Raw genomic sequence first — 17,177 nt, forward strand, 5'->3', positions numbered from 1 at the left:
CCTCTTTTTCTCACAAAGCCGGCTGTATTTCACCACGGCTCTACAGCGTTTCATAAATAAGCCTGTGAAGGAGACAGGAGGCAAACGGTCGCAGATCGAAATGATGTAACATGTTTGTTATTGACTGGGTACGAGGAGGACAATATGATTTGCAGAGGACACCACGTTTATCATTATCTTGTTACCATAAAGTACAGTCAGACCTGGAGGCTGGTTAGCTGTATCTGCTGCTTCCTGTTGTCTTTTGTTTTTATGTGTGTTGCTTATGACTCTGCCCAACTGCGACTTAACCTCCGCCACATCAGTGTCACATCCATAATCACATTAAAGAGCATCGATACATCTCTCACAACAAACCCCTCTTATTACTATAGGATTCAAGGTTTCCTTCACACATATCAATGAGATATGTTGTCTGTTCAGACAGTATGTTTCTTAAATTGTATTTTATGCTGTTCTGTGAGTTAGAGACATCACAGGTGGAATTTTATCTTTAAATATAACTTCAAAAATAACAATAAAATAATAATATTAATGATAATCTTCCACCCACAGGAACTTTTAAGTCACTCAACTGACCGACCGGAGAGACAACAACTCAAGGAGGCACTGGAAGCTATGCAGGTCCGTGTCACATATGTGTTTGTATGTATGTGCGTTCATGGAGAAAAAAAAAAATTACATAATAACGCCGCAGTGCTCTAAGCCAAAGCCTGTGTAAACTGTTTCATACAGCCACTGTGGCTCAGAGTACAGCGAATGCACCATGATATGACAGCTGTCAGAAAGATTTTCAGTGTTGGGGCTGAACGAACGTTTGTCCCGCTCTCCCAGGACCTGGCCATGTACATCAACGAAGTCAAGAGGGACAACGAGACTCTGAAGAAAATCAGCGAATTCCAGAGTTCTATAGAAAATCTTGTAAGTATTTTTGAACTATTGTGAGCAGTAACTTCAGAAAGTGACTGTGCCTGGCATTTCGTCACGCCAGGCTAGCCATTTCCTTCTGCTCATGTTTTGATGCTAATGCTAATGCTAATGGCTGCTGGCTGTAGCTTCATATTTACTGGACAGATGTGAGACTGGTATCAGTGTCTCATCTTCTCCCAAAGTGTCAACCTGTTGCTTTAATGCTGTCGTAAAATTTTTGAAATCTGAAACTTTTGAAACTTTTGAAATCTCACTAAATACAATAAAATTAATATATCTTATTATATTACATATTACTGTTTCGTAACTTGCCATCATTTATCATCCAATTCTATCCGACTCCTCTGTTGCACTTTGTGTGGCAACATTTGACATCTTTATAGAAGTGAGTTTTTTGTGTCTAAAAACTAATACACCAGCACTAATGTTATCACCGGGCTGCGATATAAAGTTGGTCAGAGCGATTAGTCACTGAGCGTCACAGAGCAGTCACCCATTCTTAAAAATGTCCACATTTTCTTTCCCCCTGCTGAGGATGCTTGCATCATCCAGCTACCACCTGTCGTGATGCTCTTTTATAAGAATCTCTCCAATAAATCATTTAGTCTTGCAGAGCACAAAAAAGAGAAGTAATGGAACTGCAGATATTCACTCACTGTTAGATTTGTGCGCTCTCTCTCTCTCTCTCTCTCTTTCTTTCTTTGTCTTCTGTCAGCATTTTCTTTTTTCTGTCACTATTCAACCTCAGCTCTTTTTTTGCTGTTGTTTCCTACTGAGGTGCAACGTCTCACGGGTTACTTGTCGCCGTGTACATGCGCTATAGTATAGATTGACTGAACAACTTGGAATTCAGATTAGGAAATAAAACTGAACAGAGATTAATAGTTTCTGTGTTGTACCGTTCATTACCGATCTATTTGGATTCTCTCTGAAGTTCAAATGTAGCTGAATTATTTATGGTTTCTCATTAAATTTCGTGAGGTGAAAGAGGCGGTGGATTGACATTCAGTGTGTCTTTGTGACCTAAGCAGCAGGTGAAATTGGAGGAGTACGGGAGGCCAAAGATAGATGGAGAGCTGAAGGTGTGCTCCATCGTCAACCGAACTAAACAGGACCGGTGAGTCTAAACTCATGGGACAGAAACTAAAATCAATCAGCGAGTGCCATATTCTCACCACCAAATTATCAATCAATGTGTGTGTATGTCTTCAGGTATATATTCCTGTTTGATAAAGTGGTCATTGTCTGCAAGAGGAAAGGCTATAGCTATGAGCTCAAAGAGATTATTGAGCTGCAGTCATATAAAATGTCGGACGACCCCATGAACAACAGAGACATGAAAAAGGTAAGAAAATCCTCCACACGGTTTGAAAAGACGGAGCAGAACAATCTTTCTGAACGCAGCCTCGCTAATCCAGGTGCTCGTAAAATAAAAACCTGTGTAATCATTACAAATGTCGCCCTTGAGCTGAAGGAGCTTGTTGATGGTAATTTCAGATACTTATGAGTAATGCATTGAAGTGTCAGATATGCATTGTGCTCGCCCATGCTTGAAAGATCATGTAAATGCAATGAAGGTCATTTAGGATTCATGGAATCGTACCGCAGTGCATTTGCGTCTAACATGGCTTTTGATTATGAATCTGCATGTGTCTCTCCATGTTTGCATGTGTAACTGGGTCTTTCTCTGGTGTCTTTCTTTTTGCATGCTTACCAGTCGAGTGGAAAAATGGTAAGCTCAAGTGACCCCTTTATTTAACTCATCATCTCATAGTGGCCTATTTTTGGCAGCTGTGTTTTTGGATATCACGCCGTGATTGCACGTGCACCCACCGGCCGTGGGACTGACCGGCTCTCCAGCTTTTGGTCAAATGCATCACTAAAGCATGCAGAGCATCTTTTACTTCTAAATTTCAATGTGATCATGTATACGTGCATACTACATATGTACTATTTTGCACATTTGAAAATGATGATATCACAAGCTTCTTTGCCTATTTCTGTCTGCCATTGCCATCCACACGTCTTTCCCTGCCATCTGTTCTTCATTCACCTTCTCTCCCCAGTGGTCTTACGGCTTCTACCTGATCCACCTGCAAGGGAAGCAGGGCTTCCAGTTCTTTTGTAAAACTGAGGAGACAAAGAGGAAGTGGATGGAGCAGTTTGAAATGGCCATGTGAGTATAATTGCATTGTGGGGTTGGCGATACAAGTACAATTCTGTGTCATGGTATATTGTAAGAATGTGAAATATCAATTGTGGTACAGTAACTTTCCTGGAAATTCAACTGAGAAACTGTCTTTACATAAAATAACCAGATGTGAAAGGGAATGTCTGTTTTTGCTTATTTCAGTTAATTCAGCACCAGAAAACTCAAACCACATCATGGCAAATGAAGTGAGAATCTTGCACTCTTGTAATCCTTTCATCCAGGTCCAACATTAAGCCAGAGAGAGCCACGGCCAATCAGCATAACTTCCAGATGCACACATTTGATAAGAACACCAACTGTCGAGCCTGCAAGATGCTTTTGAGGTAACGGCCCTGAAACTCTGGTGCTGATGTGTGTAACAGCACATTAACATCCTTAAATGAAAAACAGATGAATAATGAATGTATCCTCATTCAGACTTCCCAAGTACTATCAAGGATCTAGCAGTATTCAGTAGTAAATAGTAAATAGCAGAGCTTGTATTCTTCGGTGCCAGTGGCCACTCAAAGTGTTACCTTATCATCACACTGACTATGTTGTATTACAACAGTATTGTTGTTAATGATGGTTGTGGTGGAGCTAATTTTAACTAGCTGACAAAAGAAAAACATGTTCCACTAAAGGTCCTCTTATTCTGGAGCTTTCAGTTGTATCAAAGTTGTCATAGAACTGTAGCACTTCAAACTGATGGCCTTGGGATACAGTTGAAAGCGCCAAAACAAGTGAGTAAGTAGGTCTTGAGTGGAGATTGTAAGTGCTGAACTGAAGAGCCACATCTTCAGTCACATTTGGTGAGCGACAAAGAAACAGAGGGAGTGTGTTTTTAGCTAACATCAGCCCCCTCATCAGTGTTAAAGCAATCTTTGCAAAATATTCCAGTAAGTAAGCGTGACTGAGGCTGATGGTTGATATTTTTAAACATCCCCCTTCCCAACACTGCACACTGTGTCCCTGAACACACCTCCTCCCATGTGGGAGCCTGACTGCAGCAGGGATAACTCGTGTCACTGAACCACCACTTTCACCTCTATTACAGTCAGCCGGCTAAACTCACACACTGTGTATTGACCCACAAATTTCATGGCTTGGCTGACCTAAATTCACTGAGCCAATGGAGGCAGCGACCGGCGTTCTCACTCCCTGCTAGATGCTAATTACTGCTGCAGCCAAAGTGGATCCCATTGTGATTTATGGCACTTACTATTCAACATGGCAGAGTGCAACGCATACAGTGTTACAAATACAGTTCTGGAGTACATGGTCTTAAATGGAGCAAGTTGATTCTATGATTTTAAATGATCACAGAATGGAAATGATGCAGGTTATATAACCACAATCTCTGAATTATACTAAGTAGCAGCAGGTCCCCCTGTGGGTTGTACTTACAAGAAGTTAATTTGTGTCTGAGACACTTCCTGTTTACATTACTGGTGTGTGTCTGTGTGTGTGTGTGTGCGTGTGTGTGCATATGTGTATCCCATAGGGGCATCTTCTATCAGGGCTACTACTGCTCTCGCTGTGGAACTGGAGCACACAAAGAGTGTCTGGAAGTCATCACCATCTGTAAAATCAGTAGGTGTTCCCTTTGTCTTCTAGTAGACTATCAGATTTGTTCATGGATGTTGCGATGTGTATGACATTGAGAGGTTGTGGTACTTTGTACTTTTTTTGTTTTGTTTTGTTTTGACCAAATTAATAATAAGAGTTTTAATTTCATTAAAATATAACTCTGCCGTCACTGAAAACTGTCCTGCTTGTAAGATATTTCACCCAGCAGGAAAAAGGGGAGAATAGGTTTGAAAGGTTTCCTCTGGATTGGTGGGACTATTTCATTGTGTCGCTGGGTTTGGTACCAAAGAGACCACAACAACACTTAACTGACAGTCATTTCGATGTCCCGAACCATTTTGGCTCGTTCATCTAAAATTAAGCATTTTCTACTTGTGACCCATCATGATCACAACATTTAGTGTTATGACTGAAGCAGGGGGGAGCTATAATGATCCATATATTCACAAGGAATAAGTAGAAATGCCTGAAAGTAAATAAAGTAAATTTTGTGCAGCATAAAATATTTTCTTCATTTCTTCTTTCCTGTCCTCTTCATCATCTTCAACCTCTCAGATTTATCTCGCCACCTTTGAGGTGGTCCCAGCGTCCACATTGGGAACCAGATTTACTCGGCAGTCATTTCGAAAAGCATAGTTTTCACATGCTGGAGCCAGTACAGCTGAGTTTGGCTCAAAGTGAAAGCCTAACTATGTTATGCCAATAGGTATAAGGCTTTAAAACAATTAAGACCTCTTAATTGTTTAAAAGCCTTATACCTATTGGCATAACATGACCAGGGAGGAAGATTTCAACTTTACCTGTTACTCCTTTACATCTAATGAATCACATTTTACACATGGGGTGAAACCAAAATACAGTCAAACAGGTGAAACTGTCTTCATGTTTGGCATAGTAGATTAAGAAGAGCCCTCCACGTGAAGCTCTGACATACTTCATAAGAAACTGTATTATCAACTGTTGCTTTTAGCTCATCCCTAATCAAAAATAGTAACGGATTCTGGTGTGAATTGTGAATCCTTTCTAACGGTGCCCATATCTTTTGTTTTTTTGTTTCAGATCCCCACGACTTGGTGAGTAGATCCTTCATTAGTCAACATACTAATATCATCATTATTATCATCCTCTCAATCACTGTCTCCCTGACAGAGATTTAGTCTTTGTCATTAATGGATACAAGAAAGATTTTTTGTTTGGTAACTGCACTGATGATCTTGTATTTGTTTCTTTTTTATAGGAACCTGGAATGTCATCAGGTAAGAGCACTTCCTGTCATCTTACATGACTGAGAGGACTCAGGTGAAGGTGGATAGACTGTCAGTTGCCATGTGACAAGTTTGTTATAGGCTGTTAGTGATCAGCACAGGTCTCTACTGCCATCTAGTGGATAGAGCCCCTGCATATGAACAACAACAACATTATCAGCCATATAGAGTGGGTGACAATGCAAGTATATATATATGTGTGTGTGTGTGTGACATTTTGACATAAGCAGGATATCAGATTGGTCGACTGTGTCTTCAAATAATCAATCTGCACAGTGATCAGTCTGGAGAGAACGAGATGCAGTTTAAGATTACAATTGTTTCTCTTGGTTTCTTTCTGGCACATTTGCTCTATGATATCTTTCACAGTAGACAGAGAAAGGGATATCATTTGATAAAGATCCTGGAGCAGAGTTGAACACAGGATGTTATGGTTATGTTGTGTGTATCTGAGACCACTGCATCACTCAGAGAGTTTTTATGCAGTTATGACTTTAAAAGCAGTCAGGTTTTATCGGGCAAAGTCATAAAGTTACCAAAGAGGGGAATCCAATCTACAGTCAGCACCAGTCTGTCCAGAGAAACTTAGACATAATATCAGATCTTTGCCTCTTTGCCCCAAGTTCAACATGGTGACAGCAGATCACACGGTTCTTGTTAATGAAGTTCTGTAATGTCTTGCTGCCAAGAACTAGAGCAGAAAAGTAATTCTTTGAAACTTGCCATCAACCTAACAGTTCCTCCCACTTATATCTCTATTAATACGCATTGTGAATCCTTGATTGTGTGTCCAGGTCCCAAGATGGTGGCAGTGAGGAACTACCACGGCACACCAGCACCTCCAGGGAAGACGCCTCTCTGTTTTCAAACAGGAGATTTTATTGAGCTGCTGAAGGGAGATCCGGACACCGCGTGGTGGGAGGTGAGCTGCAGCACCCAGTCACTTTTATCTGAGGCCATATGGACATGAAAATTAGGAATATCATTATTTAGACAGTTGATGTTGGCTCTGTACCTCAGCACGTGTTCACATTTATGCAGGGTGAACATGGCAGGACTTTTAGCTCTGTTTACTCAGTGGGATGTGCATAAAAAAGAGCTACAGACAACTGTTGCCTGGCTCAGTCCAAAGGTAACAAAATCAGCCAACCAGCACTTCTAAAGCTCAGTAATTAACATGTCATGTAGTTAATCCTTGCTGAAGTGAAATAGTCTGGCACCTAACCTCACATAAAACTACAAATTGTTACTTTTACAATGTGGTTTTTGTGGGGATTAAATACAGGAGGTATCGTGTTAATTACTGAGCTTTAGAGGTGATGAGCCCAGCTAGCTATTTCTCCCTCTTTCCAGGCTTTATGCTAAGCTAAGCTAACTGGCTACATCTTATATTTAGCATTCAGACATGAGACTGGTATCGAGCTTCTTATCTCACTGTCGGCACAAAATGTCGAACTATTCCCTTAATCCAGCAGAGCCAGAACAGAAGTGTCCACATAATGACTGCACTATAAATAAAACACCATCTCCAAACAACACTAAGTTGACATCATGTACAACAACTTGTACCTTGTGATGCGTTTGCAATGTTGTTTCGCATGGTAGAGCTTATTTTCTGGATCATGAGGAAGATGTGAAACCTTTATGCACCAAGAACTGAAGGAAATGTTTGGCTTAGAGTTACAAAAGTGATAATTTACCCATTAACCACCGAAATTTGAAGCAGGGCCGTTACTTCAGTTCATACCACATGCTGAAAACTTAAAGAGATTTTTACCAAATAATGGGACAGAGTCATCTTCCTGTAGAACTGGAGTCTAATTCCTTTTTACGTGTCAGCAGATTTGAGCAATAAGCCTGTGATTCTTCTGATTCTGAAATCGAATTACATATGTTATAATTCAAGGTGTGCTGCCTTACAACACACCTGTCACACACTGATGTGTGTAGAGATTTTTCTCTTCCTTTCTCTGATTCAGACATTAGCAGGCACAATTATTCCTCTGATCTCTCAGAGCAAGGTGAGGACTTCTTTGTATCTCATGCGACAGTATTAGTTAGCCTGTATTAGTTGAACATAAAAGCACTGTACCTGCAAACCTGAAGGATCCGCTACAGTGAAAAAGGCTGGATAACAAGAGCTGGGGCCCTGACTCTTCTCTGGGTACTTATGGCACTCTTGCTGAATCACTGCCATTAACTGAAACTCAGCTGTTAAATTATACCTCTACAGCATGGCAGTTTCATCTCTCCATACAACATCAAAGAGTGTGATGAGCTTGAAATCGATTGCCTTAGGTAGCAGGGCAGTGATGGTGTTTCTGTAAAGTTATCAGTTCATCGTTCAGCGTAACTTGATAGATGTCCTCAATTTGTTGTAGGTGCAACACCCAATGTAATGGGATGTATGATGTTTGGAATGTGTATTCAGTTAAAGCCATATAAAATTATAGGGCTTTTCATATTTTTTTTTTATCTTATTTTTGTTAACTGGCAAATGTTCAGTTCAGATAAAAACTGGTGCAGTGTGTTACCTCTGTTTTTTGGTATTACCACTAGTAGGTGCCAGTGTTGCAAATGTTCTTATTCTCTATATAAAACTGTGCTGTAAATCACTTATTTATAAACTAGCATTTTAACTGTGTTATTTTGCAATGTCTATATTGGTTTATTTCTGTTTTGGTTCTTCTTGTATTTGTACATGTGATGAATTAATTTTCTCTACTGCATTTTTTTTTTTATTGTAACCACACTGAAGCATTTGCTTTCAGTACTTGAATTGTTAACTCAATTAATTAAACTTAATTCCCTTATCAGCGGATTTTCAAATCTTATAACACATTTGTTTGTCTTGTGTAAAACATTTTGAGTTTTTATTGTTCCTTTATCTTTCAGGGAAAGCTGATACAAACACAGAAAAGTGGCTTCTTCCCCAGTTCATGTGTAAAGCCTTGTTTGGACCCAAAGGTATGCCACCAATATACAGTACTAGTCAAAAGTTTGGATGCACTTTTCACATTTAAGTGAATGGGAAAGTTCACAGCACAGTAGGCAATGAATCATTACAGCATGTGTGAGCTCTGAGGGCATACAAGAGCCCTGCTTTTCCTCTGTAGTGTACACTTAACTACCTGTGTGGGACATGCATAAAATGATCTACATCTGTGCCACAGTTTTGTTCTGTTCTTTAATGTGTGGCGTCTGTTATTTGTTACAGCCTTTCCAGTCATTATCTAGCCGGCAATCCTCAAGGGAAGCAGATTACTATGGATATCCTTGGTAAGACCCTTAACTTCAGAGGGTTGTGGATTTAAGAATATTTCATCCTCATATTGTTAAAGGCCTGTGTATTATATACAGCCATTACCCCGAGGTCGCTATTCTATAATTACTTCAGATCTGTTAATATTAATGTCATGCAGTAATTCAAATTTAAAGCAAACTGACCCCAAGCACGACCGCAGCCAAAAGATTAATTACTACATGGATGTTTGATGTCAAGGACTTGTAAAGCCTTCACTGCATCATTTGATGATATAAGTTTGTATTTGAAGGTCACTGGATTTACTTTGTGCTCCTCTCTAGGTTTGCAGGGAACATGGAGCGCCAGCAGGCCGACAACCTCTTAAAATCCCACAGCAGTGGGACTTACCTTATCAGAGAGAGGACAGCTGAGGCAGAGAGGTTCGCCATCAGCATCAAGTGAGTGTTTCACAACCTACAGGAGACGAAAATCTCAGGGGAAGGTTTTTATCCATATCTCGTGGGAAATAAAAATTCTCCCGGGATGCCCCAGTCATCTTTTTCAGTGCATCTTTTAGCTCTGGCTAATTACCACTCAGTAATTGCTTGTTTTGTTTTTTTTGTGTGCAGTCCCTCTGAGAGAATGCTTTCCAATGAAAAATAATGTATGAGCTCTTACCGGAACTGTCGGTATAGATGAATAAAACGTCCACAGTCACAGATAACACTTGAAAATTACTTTATTTTGATTTATTAGTCCTTCAGGTATGCAAATATTTCCCGTTGACAATTTTAAGCAGCTGAACACACATAACCCCAAGGGCACCTAAAGTAACAGTGCAAAAGTATGTAACAGTAACATAGATAGATAAAGTATTAGGAAGGATTTAATTAATAACATTCAAAAACAACGTCCCTTTTCTTGGTGATTTCTTTGTAGTTATGTGTTGTTTGATTTTTACAGATTCAATGATGAAGTAAAACACATCAAAGTCATTGAAAAAGACAGCTGGATTCACATCACTGAGGCCAAGAAGTTTGAGAGTCTTTTGGTGAGTCATATGTTCTAACGCCTTTACAAAAATACCCATAGATGTCTATCAGATGCTCACATTTTTTAATCCTTCCATACTGTTTAATATAACAGGAGCTGGTGGAGTACTATCAGTCCCATTCACTGAAAGAGAGCTTCAAGTTGTTAGACACCACACTGCGATACCCCTACAAGTCGAGAGAACGCTCACTAACACGGGCTAGCACGCGGTCACCGGGTAAGCCTTACAAACTTCGCTCCCTCTAACGTTGAACTTTCACTTAGTGCAGTTAGCACAAGTGTGAGACACACACACACTTGCCCTAATGCTAACGACACAATCTGCTAGTCACTCAAAGAAAATAAAAAAATCTAACTTTTTTACAGTAATGAGCAACCAGGTAAAGTCAGCTGATAGATAACAGCCAATTAGCTTGTTGCCAGTGGAAAGCTGACCTTGGCCGAACATTTGACGGCCGTCAGGTATCAACATCGAGTGACCTGCTGATGTGACTTTGTTCTGTGAACTATAATTCCACTTGGTCAGCAGAAAATGAATGATGAACAATAATAATTCTGAGTGTGGAGTTGTTTCTTATCTTGATCTTAGCATGTGGAGTGATGGCAGATACAATGAGACTAAACCACTCCTTGTAGTTAGGGTTAAGAGTCAAGGAGAGTGAGGGAAAATGGTCGAAATAAAGTGAGGAAGCTTTGGAGAGAAAAGATGTGTCATTGAAATGTCATTCATTTTATTTAGAATGTTTTGACCCAAGTGGCAACACACCCAACCCTTAGACCAAGTAGTGCAAAAGGTTGGCCCTCAAGGCCATGCCCCAGTGTCGTCTCTTTGAGCTGAAACAAACTGGGTCCCTTTGATAATGGCCTTTGATAATGGAAGTGCTTCTTCCCAAAGCTGTCCCACAAAAATCCTGGATTTACCAAGCAATCTAGATTTGAACCCTCAGATATGAGCTTTGGGTAATGGCAGGAAGAAATTAGTTTTACTTTATCTAGAATGTTTTGACCCAAGTGGCAACACTTCCGACCCTTAGACCCAGTAGTGCAAAACCCCAGTCCTCCTATCCTCAGCATGGTAGCTTCTTCCCAAAGTTGTCCTATAAAGATTCTGGATTTATCAAGCAATCTGGATTCGAACCGTCAAATAAGACCTTTCAGTAATGACAGAAAGAAATGAGATTCCTTTGTGATGTAGCTCACTCATGAAGAAAAGGTGAAGAGCCCAGACATCCAGAAAGAGCTCTGACTATATCTTCCTTTGCACTGAAAGGACTCAGATGAAAGGAGTGGTTTCAACATCTGATTGGGATGTCTCACTTGTAGCTGAGACCACTTGGCAGGCTGACAGCCTGCTGGAGGGATTACAGATACATCCTGAGCTGGGAACGCCTCAGAATCCCCCGGGAAGAACTGGAAGACGTGGATAGAGAGAGGGACATATGAGCTTCCTTGGCTAACCTGTTGCCACAATAACTCAGCCCCAGATAAGCAAGAATGGATGGATGGATGTTTGGCTCAGCGACTGACAGGACGTTGTATGTCAACTTATAAATGTGACACCTACTATGAGTGATTGTGGCAGTACTAATTTGACTCTGAAGACATGTTATAATGCGAAGGTCCAGCTTACAGATTTAATGCTCTGCCATCTTGGCTGTGGATAATGCGAGAGAGCATTAAATAAATGAGACAGACTGCCTCCTGCTCTCTCTAGCTTCCCTGGTACTCTGTTCCTTCCTGGTCCAGTGACTCTCCTGAATCATTCAGAAAAAAATGGAGGGAGGCCAGAAAAGGAGGCGACAGTGTGAAATAGATAAAGAGAGAAAGACAAAGAGGATGAGTTTGTCAGCTAACTCAGAGGCCTGTGGACTGGCTGTCTGAGTTGGCTGCCCTCTCTGTCCATTAGATTGTATGAATACTGGCTCTGGCCTTCTACTGGCTTCTGTCCTGTATTGGCCTGGATTTGTCTGCTCCGTGGGAAGACCCAACTGGCCACTCACAGCAAGATTGTCTCCCTCCTGTTTTGGCTGTATTTGGAAATGAATGGAGACAATGTGCTCTCCCTCTTTCTCTGTTTGTGTTTGCGAGCATGGCACACCCGGCAGGTGGGCATGGAAACAGTGGTGGGATTGGGAAGAATCTATCATGATCTGGAAGCATCTATGATCATACCTTGTTGTATAAGGGTTTGTTTAGTGGATGCTAGCAGCCTTGGCCAATCACATCCAATTCTGTCATTCCCTTTAAAAGCAGTGCTTTTTGCACCATTATGTCCTCGCAGTTTGGTGATGGAGTGAACAAACACAAATTGTATTAGAAGCTGTGCAGAGTTGGTTGGGTTTACTTTGTTTTCCATAAATGATTATTATGGGTTCATTCAGTATAGTCAGACTGTGTTTACATGCGACAATAAAGTCACTGTTGCCAAAGTGAGAACAAAACAGTCTCTTTAAGCCTTTACATCAGAGCATAAACTGACAATTCATTGATGCTGTTTACAGTCCATAAATTAATGTATATATTTTTCAATAAGAAATTATTTTCATTTGCACCATTGAAGCAGTCAAACTGGGACACCAGAATTGTCAAGATGAAATATAATAAGAACAGAGGACGCTTTTAAGTGGCAGACAAAACTTCAATTAGTCTTTCTCTTTTTTAACTCTGCTTCTCTGGCTCCAGCTCTGCATGCCCGTGCCTCAAAACGTCTTCCAGCTTTATTCTCTCTCTCCTTCTCTCCTCCTCGCAGCAGCCACATGCGCTTCCTACAACTTCTCCTTCCTCAGTCCGCAAGGCCTCAACTTCTCCTCTTCTCAGAGCTCAGCTCCCTTTTGGTCAGGTACTTCGGTTTTTTTCTTTTTTTCTCTCATCTCCTCTCGCTCCTATTGTCTCCCCACATTTCGGTGCCTGTAATTTCATAATAAGCCTCCGCGCTCTCGACCTCATTACTTGTTCTCTGTGGTGCTGTTTTCATTAACAAGAACATTCCAGTCCTTCCCAGAATGACATTCCCTCATTAAATCAAGAAAAGGAAACCTATTTCCTCCCCCTTGATGAAACAACTTGTTCTTTCTCATCATGCTCATTTGTCAGTGTGTGATTACATTGTGTCATGCTGAACACCGAACTGACCATCTTTCCTCTGTTCATTTTTTTGCAGCTAATTACTCCCAATATGTCGAGTATGACTTTTCCACTCTCACCCGTGTCCCTCATGTGTAGACATGGTTATTTATCTCTAATATCAGTCATTAATAATTTTAGTTAACTTGTAGTTAATGAGCTGTTAGGTACTAGTGATGAAATGGGGTGTTCATATTTTATAAAACTGTGATTGGATTGAGCTCCCATTGTTTCCCTTTTCAGTGTTCACTCCTCGGGTGGTCAGCACAGCAGTGGCCAGGTATAACTTTGCAGCGCGAGACATGAGGGAGCTGTCGCTGCGAGAGGGAGACATCGTTAAAATCTACAGCAAGATTGGTGGAGACCAGGGCTGGTGGAAAGGAGAGGCCAATGGACGAGTGAGTAAACCATGAAAGTGTTCAAATGTTGATGGCAAAACTCATCAGGGCCCAGACATTAAAAGTACTAAAAATCTCTGCAATATTGGATGTGATTTCAGCTTTTTATTCAATCAGGTGAGTACAGTTCAAAGTGCTTCACAAGATGACTGATGAGCTGAAAAGAAAAAGGACACATTCAGTGAGAAAGACAATGAGATACAATAAAAATGGATTTAAAAAAAAAAAACATAACATTAGCAAATAAAAAAAAATACAAAAAGATTAATAATAAAATAACAGATAAAATACAATTTATAACATAGATACAATAAGATAAGTGAATCAAATGAAGTGACTAATGACTAAAGCCCATATTTAATTAAAAGCCTGGCTACAGAGGTACGTTTTGAGTTCAGGTCTAAGAATATTCCTCTTTAGCTTGCATTTTTGACTGTGTTAATGCGTAGCTGTACAAAACATATACAATAAATTAAGGCAGAACACATAGCAAAAAGAATGCTATCAGATCAGCCTGACCACATTTTGTGTTGATCTGTCAAGTGTAACTGCACTGTCGATAGTTTGCTCACCTCTCTTTAAGAGAAAAATAAACCCAGCACCTTGACAGGTCACCTAAATGTGCCACCTCAAGCAGGCCCATCATTTCTGTAGTCAGATCCATTCCCACTGCAGGCAGAACCCAGCTAACAGGAATACTCTCTGATGTCAGGTGTAAATGCAAAGCCAGACACAGATCACAGCAGCTGTAAACTTGGCTTTAGTGTTGCCAAGTTGTTGTTTTTTATACATTTATTTACTTCATCAGCCAGTCCACTGGTGATATAGCGACAGCACATTTTCTCTTCAGATTTCATTTGTGATGTGACAAAACATCCGTCGCACCTGCTTATCAAAGAAATACACTGGGCAGGTGTTACAACAACATGAAGGCTCAAAGGAGTGCTCTGTATTTCATAACTGTATTATTATATATGATCAGAGTGCATTATCATTATCAGCTACACACCTGGGATCAAACAATACATATTGATTATTTATGATTCCGGGCAGTATGCTCTTTAAATACAGCCTTTGTATTGTCTCTACCTCTGTTACCTCTGTTACTCACTTAACTATTCCAACAAGTAGACGGCGTTGCCTAGCAACAGCAGAAGTTGAATTTGAAGTAGCCTTCAAGTATTTTATTTTTTTATTTTTTTTAGAATGGGGATGAGGCTGCCACATCTGAACTGTGCAATTATCTGGAAGTAATGTACATCCTGCAGCCAATTAGAGCAAAGCATTCTGGGTGGCCTCGCTCCAGTGCCTCCATACTACACATACCATAGATTCATTTTAGTATTACTGCACATACAGCTAGTCGGGATGTAAAAAAGGCATCTGAGTGAACTCAATTAACATCTGTTGTTTACATTTGCTATTATAAAGGAGTTTATGTCTGATAATTAATGTTTTATTCTCCAGATTGGATGGTTTCCCTCAACCTATGTGGATGAAGAAGGAGTGCAGTAAGGCTGTGGATGTTTTCTTGCCTGGCTCCCTTTAAATCAGGAACCATCTTCTATCTACTGTTCTCAGAGAAAATTACTCAATCTCTCCAGGAAAACAACACAAGGAGAAAAAAAAAGGACTTTTTTGTTGTTGTTTTTGCTGGATGCTCATTTTTTTTCAACAAGCGTTTCTACCCCGTTTCTCTATCTTCAATTATGCATCGGCTTTGTTTTTGTTTGTTTTGTGTTTTTTTTTTTTTGTCCTGTCCTGTTTAATTTGTGTACAGGAAAGACGAAAAAGTGGCGTGCTGTCTGCCAGCCTCTGTGTGCACTGCAGAGGCTTTACTGAACTGAGGATGCAGCAGAAACTGACTATGGATAGCTTTACTTTGAAAAAAAAAAAGGCTCCCCTTTGGTTGCAGGTCTACGTGAGGTGAAATAATTGTACAGTATAGATAATTTATTGAATAGAGATTATTATCATGACTAATGATTATTGTGGGGAAGTTGATTTTAGCAACAGCAAAGAATCAGATGAGAAAAAAATACTAAAATAAGAAAAAGGAGAAAAAAAAAGACAGACGATCTGTTTTCATGTTGAGAGATTTTGCCTTAGTTGTCATGGTGATGCCTTGTGGGCTGACACCAGTGGAGGGAATCGACTTTGTTGACTGGTTTTACTTCTCCATGTGTGCATGTGCCCATGTGCGGCCCACACAAACACACACACACACACACACAGACACACACCAATGTACAGTACGGTGCCTTTGAAGAATGGTCGTTGCTTACCGAACCTCAACATCAGCCAGTAAAGAACATCGCCCTCCCCCCAAAAAGACAGTTTGTCCACATCCAGAGGACTTTAACTAAAGGAGGGGAGAGGCACTCATGCAGCATACTGGGGACGGCTCGCCTTCTGAGCCCTCAGAAACAAGATGGTGAAGCATTTAACCCATCCTCAACACAGACTGGATGGACCCACAGAGACATCTGGAGGGTTTTTATAGCCAACAACAATCACAGACACAGGTCACATCAGTTTTGGCGTCAGGAGTCAACAGGTGTCACCAGCTGGATGCGAAAGGGAACATCAAGACATTCCACTCGACAACCACTTCACACCTTTAAATGTTGCTGTTCGTTGTTCTATTGTTAGATTTTTTCTTTTCTTTTTTTGCACAGAATGAAGATTATTATTTTCATTTTTTTAGTTTTGAGAACTGGACCAACACATGTTTTTTTATCATTTGAAGCCAAATTCAGCTTTTGATTGATTTGTTCTTATTTGTGTACCTTGCCTTATTTTTACAGATGATCAGGTGATGGGATTTCATTTTTTCTTCAATATAAATCATTTTCCATGTGTGAAATCTATTTTGGTGCTGTGCAACTGGTGAAAATTAAACAGTGTCAGAAGACTTTTAATCTGAAGGAAAACTTTGTGTGCTAATGAACATAAATCCACAGAAGGAGCCCTCAATCACTTTGTGATTTTCTAGGAGTGCAGTGCTCAGTGTTTCCATTTACTTCCAGTAAGGTCCAGTAATTAAGCAATATAGAGCACAGTGAATTAGCACACAGCTTTCATAAATGTACCAGATTTTTAAATGTAATCTGTTGTATAGATATTCATATGTTTACTGACCCAGTCAGCCCAGCTTTCTTTAAAGGTTCAGTTCAGATGAATTTTAAATTTTAATGAATATATAACATATTGACTAACTCTGTTTATATGGCCTTATTCTTAACCTTCATATCTTCCACCTACACATTTCAGTACTGCAGCTTACAATGAATTGTCTCAACTTAATGTAAGTTGGAAAATTAGTTAGGAAAAAAAAAAAAATATATATATATATATATATATATATATATATATTTTTTTTT

At 40.0% G+C, this 17,177-nt stretch overlaps 1 protein-coding gene across 7 annotated transcripts in view; it reads left to right on the forward strand.

Annotated features, from left to right (window-relative positions):
- Nucleotides 1-17,126, forward strand: part of vav2 (vav 2 guanine nucleotide exchange factor) — a 205,247-nt gene extending 188,121 nt beyond the window's left edge. Inside the window, exons 11-29 of one of the 7 annotated variants that reach the window (XM_071467066.1) lie at nucleotides 556-624; nucleotides 835-921; nucleotides 1,962-2,047; nucleotides 2,143-2,275; nucleotides 2,648-2,662; nucleotides 2,997-3,106; nucleotides 3,364-3,465; nucleotides 4,626-4,714; nucleotides 5,771-5,784; nucleotides 5,949-5,967; nucleotides 6,771-6,898; nucleotides 8,872-8,943; nucleotides 9,194-9,255; nucleotides 9,562-9,678; nucleotides 10,184-10,271; nucleotides 10,367-10,490; nucleotides 13,023-13,112; nucleotides 13,640-13,794; nucleotides 15,262-17,126. In XM_071467066.1, the coding sequence (XP_071323167.1) occupies nucleotides 556-624; nucleotides 835-921; nucleotides 1,962-2,047; nucleotides 2,143-2,275; nucleotides 2,648-2,662; nucleotides 2,997-3,106; nucleotides 3,364-3,465; nucleotides 4,626-4,714; nucleotides 5,771-5,784; nucleotides 5,949-5,967; nucleotides 6,771-6,898; nucleotides 8,872-8,943; nucleotides 9,194-9,255; nucleotides 9,562-9,678; nucleotides 10,184-10,271; nucleotides 10,367-10,490; nucleotides 13,023-13,112; nucleotides 13,640-13,794; nucleotides 15,262-15,309 (1,608 nt within the window). In that variant the 3' untranslated portion in view covers nucleotides 15,310-17,126. Of the gene's footprint in view, nucleotides 1-555; nucleotides 625-834; nucleotides 922-1,958; nucleotides 2,048-2,142; nucleotides 2,276-2,647; nucleotides 2,663-2,996; nucleotides 3,107-3,363; nucleotides 3,466-4,625; nucleotides 4,715-5,770; nucleotides 5,785-5,948; nucleotides 5,968-6,770; nucleotides 6,899-8,871; nucleotides 8,944-9,193; nucleotides 9,256-9,561; nucleotides 9,679-10,183; nucleotides 10,272-10,366; nucleotides 10,491-13,022; nucleotides 13,113-13,639; nucleotides 13,795-15,261 lie in introns of all 7 variants that reach the window. The other 6 variants (XM_071467065.1, XM_071467068.1, XM_071467067.1 and 3 more) reach the window with 6 other exon arrangements.
- The last annotated feature ends 51 nt before the right edge of the window (nucleotides 17,127-17,177 follow it).

The sequence above is a fragment of the Trachinotus anak genome, unplaced genomic scaffold (assembly GCF_046630095.1).
Source record: "Trachinotus anak isolate AG129_WGS33_773 ecotype Australia unplaced genomic scaffold, CSIRO_AGI_Tana_v1 ptg000028l, whole genome shotgun sequence".
Taxonomy (NCBI): domain Eukaryota; kingdom Metazoa; phylum Chordata; class Actinopteri; order Carangiformes; family Carangidae; genus Trachinotus; species Trachinotus anak.